The sequence below is a fragment of the Salvelinus alpinus genome, chromosome 9, assembly GCF_045679555.1.
Source record: "Salvelinus alpinus chromosome 9, SLU_Salpinus.1, whole genome shotgun sequence".
Lineage (NCBI taxonomy): Eukaryota > Metazoa > Chordata > Actinopteri > Salmoniformes > Salmonidae > Salvelinus > Salvelinus alpinus.
The window spans coordinates 40,825,665-40,829,795 of NC_092094.1; the positions used below are offsets into that span (position 1 = coordinate 40,825,665).

The following is a 4,131-nucleotide window of genomic DNA, read 5'->3' on the forward strand; positions in this document are numbered from 1 at the left end:
AATGAAACTTCACTCCTTGTTATGGAAAGGTGTCAATAATTGACAGGAAAAAGGCTCATTTTGGGGGTAGTTGAGTCATCTCAATTTCCTGTTGTAACTATCACTTCTCATTTACAGGAAAGAATAATAAAATCCACCTCGCTCAGCAGCTGAAGTAGGTCAATATTGACAAAGCCTCTTCTTACACCAAACAACTGGGTTCAGTTCATAGAGCTGAGCACTACGCTACAGGGCCCACTCACATAACTTGGGCCAAAACCAAGCTCCAATGCTGTTTTCCCATTACAAATGCAGACACAAACAAAGTAATTAAAATACTTACTGAACAGGAAAAGCACGCTCCTAGATAAATGCCTTTTCTAAAACACTCTCCCTGCCCTCAGGCGTCAGCTTTGCTTTAGCCAGAACATGGGTACATAGACAGCGATTCTAACTGTATGCGAATATTTCAAGACCAACACCTACCAAAAATCATGTTCCTTTCAGTCATAACATGCGCTCTCACACAATGACCTATGAACTACACACAAAAAATAAGTATTTCTTGCCTGTAAACTAGAACCTCCATTTCAGCAGTAAAAAGGTTGATAAACATTGGATCTTGACCCTCTTTAAAAAGGTAACCACATAACATGTGGTGTTGCAAAGAGACATGCAGATGTACTCACATTGGCACACACAAAGAAACCTATGTTAATCAGTCCACAAATATGACAAGCAAATAATCTCAGACACAAAAGTACTGGCTATATTGCTCAGCTGTGCTGCAGCACAATCTTTACTTTAGTACAGCTCAGTATGAAGATTCCTTTTTTAAATAAAAATCCTCCTTGGACAAACTTAGTCTCGAATACCAGATCCTATGCAACAGTGACAAGCCGGAGCATTTTAAAATTGTGGGAGGCAACACGGATGTCTACAGAGACTTGGACAAACTCAAGGCTCCTTTTATGAATGCTTTTATTTTTTGTCTTCTCTTTATAATTCAAGTACATGGATTCTTAGATAATCACCTTTTAATCCAGAAAAAAAAACAATCAGTAGCAGTACTTTAAAACACCACACATTTTCCATCCGTTTTAAAAACCGTTCCCATTCCTAAGACACGTTGACCTCTTGTAAACATGACACAAATCAATCATTTCAATTACAAAAAAGAAATCTGATAGAAAAATATCTTTCCTGTTATAGGTATTTCTCTTCTGCCTATTTACATTAGGTACTTATCAGTACAATCTAATAAAAAAATGGCATAAAAGAAAGGCCTTTGGTTTCAAGAAAACGTAAATGTCCATTCCCTATCCTATGTACAGTGTCAATGTCATTGATTGTTTTCATCTTGTTCGATGTAATTTGTAGCCAAATCTGTGGGACCTCTACAGGTTTGGTTCAGAACAGAAACTCTACCTACAATCAGGTGTCAGTTGGAGCACTCGGGGCACAGAACTTTCGATGGGCGAAATGGCCGAGGACAATGAGTAGCATCTCAGAGGTGCTGCTGAGCGCCACTATGAAGGGTGCCTGGGACGCAAAGTCAGCCTCCGCCCGCCGGAACGACAGCTGCATAACCGCCAGCGCCAGGAGACTGTTCTGCACCCCCACCTCAATACTGACCGTCTTCCTCTGTGGCACTGCCAGCCCTGCCAGCTTCCCCATCCCAAACCCCAGCAGCAGGCCAAACACGGGCACAGTCACCCCCGCAACCACTATCTGAGGTCTCACATTGGCCAGGATAGACGCCCCCATCTGATAGGCCATGAAGATGCCGCCCACGATGAGCACGAAGCTGAAGGGACGGATCAGTGCCAGCAGCACGCGGGTCAGCTTGGGCAGACGTAGCTTCACCAGCATGCCCAGGGAGATGGGGATGGCAATGAAAAGAAGGGTGCCCAGGATCTTGACAAAGGGCACATGGAGGGCAGCGTGGACCCCCAGTAACCTGCCGTACAGGGCAGAGGACAGGGGCATGGCTGCTGCAGCTACCACTGTGGACACTAGTGTCATGGAGATGGCCAGAGTGACATCGCCACCTAGTAGCAGGCTGTAGAGGTAGCCTCCGCCTCCACCTGGGGCAGAGCATGTGATGACCAGGCCCAGGGAGAGGGCCTTGGGCAGGGAGCCCAGCCTGGACAGGCCATATGCGTACAGTGGCATGACCAGGAACTGACCTGCGACCCCTAAGATGAGGGGCACAGGCCTCCGCAGGAGACCCCTCAGCACCTCTACCTCTACCTTGCACCCAAAAGCACACTTGTTGATGAAGATGAGTGGCAGCAAGGCAAATAGGACAGGGTTCTCTGAGAAGTGGGACAGCCCGCCCGACTGTATAAGCTGGGCGGCTGGGTCATCACTGCCAGGCGCCACCTTGATGGAGTAGTCTGTCCTTTCCTCAATTACGACCGAACCAGAATCCTGGTCCAAGTCCAGTAGCTGGATGAGCAGCTGTGCCCGACCTGGCCACCCAGACCGTATGCTGATTATGTAACTCTTAAAGGGCCCTGTATGCCCACTGTCACTTACATTCAGAATGGAAAGAACCTCCGGGTCCAGGGAGCGTACCTTGACCGTCTGCTTCCAGCTCTCGCGGTCCTTCCTACTTGCGGTGCTCCGGTATTGACTGAAGATTACAATCACGCCCTTAGTGTTTTCGGGAAACTCAAATTCCTGGGAGGTCCCGTCCCCGATTTGTATATACCTTCTGCTGCTGTCGGCCGTCACGTTCGTGTTGATGTCTGTCAGGGACCGGACCGCCGTTGAACAGTCTGCTCCTCTCTTTATCAAGAAGAGAAAACAGAATAGAAATAGCGTCCTCATTGTTTTGACGGACAGGGGGCAGAGGGGCGCCGCAAATACACGCCTTTGCCCAGCCTGCGACCTCCCCAGTCCGTCTTAAACGGCTTCCCTTTTACAAAATGCGATAAAACTTATCAGATCCCCTGATATAATAGCTAGGTAGGCAGCCCGGTCTAAATTTCTTCTGGCACCCATTTAGCATCACCCGTGTTCTTGCTCTTTTTCTACCGGAATTTAAACATCACCCGCCCCATCCAAATTAACCGTACTTAAATTCCGAGCAAAAATGTACTGTCATATTTATATCGATTCAAGATTCCTTTTAACGTGCTAACAAAAAAATGTCTACCTCGGTGAACCCTCGCCTCACGTTACGGTTTTTACTGTCTTTACTTGATAGCAACTGTCACCACGGTCGTTTCCTCTGCTTCTCCTCTCACTCACTCGCTAAACCCTCCCTTAATCCAATCAGAGCAGCCCCCAGCGTTAACTCTCTAGTTCCCTTACCAAATAAGCACCTACGTCACATTTGAAAATCTGAAAGCGGGGGTGTTCTTTCTTCCCTATATGGGCCGCATTCTCAGCATCATAGAGGAAACACTGTTGATGACGGCCCTATATGACCGGGGTCTTGCGACAGAGATCGGAATTTACACAATTACACTGATTGGCCAGATGATGGCCAATCAGTAACAATAGATTGAAAACGTAAATGTTGAAAATTCACGCCCCTCACCTCGGGTGATCTTAAGTCAATTCGGTACATAGATTCTTCCAAATGGCCGATCTGCACGAAACTTGATAAGTGGCATCTAGAGACAACAGTCTCTCAACGCAATATTTTCCAGACTATTACCTAAAACAACGTGGCCACTATTGACCAATAAACATTCACGTGGGAGTGGACTGACACATATATGCATATATATCAGTCAAGGATATTCTAACTGTAACAAAATTTGGTACACATGTTGCAAACACTGTCAAGACTCAACATCTGCAAGAACATTCATATCGACCACATGGTGGCGCTATAACGGGCACATGTTTATATATCTTGATCTCTTTGACTCAGAGTGTTGAAATTTGGCACACATGCTCAGGGATGTGAATCTAACTAACCCAAGCAATATCTCAGACAACGCGCTGCGTCATTCGTGGAGGTCGACATGTTTACTATTGCCTTGTTTATAAAGGGGAGGACCCACTGCAAAATGCTGTGGCCATGTTACAGTATGTTGATGAAAGCCAAATGGGGGAATAAGTTAAACACATAGTCCAAACACACAATTAAAAGTTACTGCGGTTCACTATGGTTGAAGGATGGTCTTTTCCCTT

The 4,131-nt window shown here is 46.2% G+C and overlaps 1 protein-coding gene across 1 annotated transcript; it reads right to left on the bottom strand.

Moving 5' to 3' along the window:
• Positions 1-943: 943 nt before the first annotated feature.
• On the bottom strand, positions 944-3,326 carry LOC139530072 (P3 protein-like). Its single transcript, XM_071326138.1, has one exon. The coding sequence runs from the start codon at positions 2,812-2,814 to the stop codon at positions 1,414-1,416; it is 1,401 nt and encodes a 466-aa protein (XP_071182239.1). The 5' UTR covers positions 2,815-3,326; the 3' UTR covers positions 944-1,413.
• Positions 3,327-4,131: the final 805 nt, after the last annotated feature.

What these genes read in the sequence shown, in the direction of transcription:
- LOC139530072 (XM_071326138.1), bottom strand. Translation starts at nt 2,814, where the DNA reads ATGAGGACGCTATTTCTATTCTGTTTTCTCTTCTTGATAAAGAGAGGA.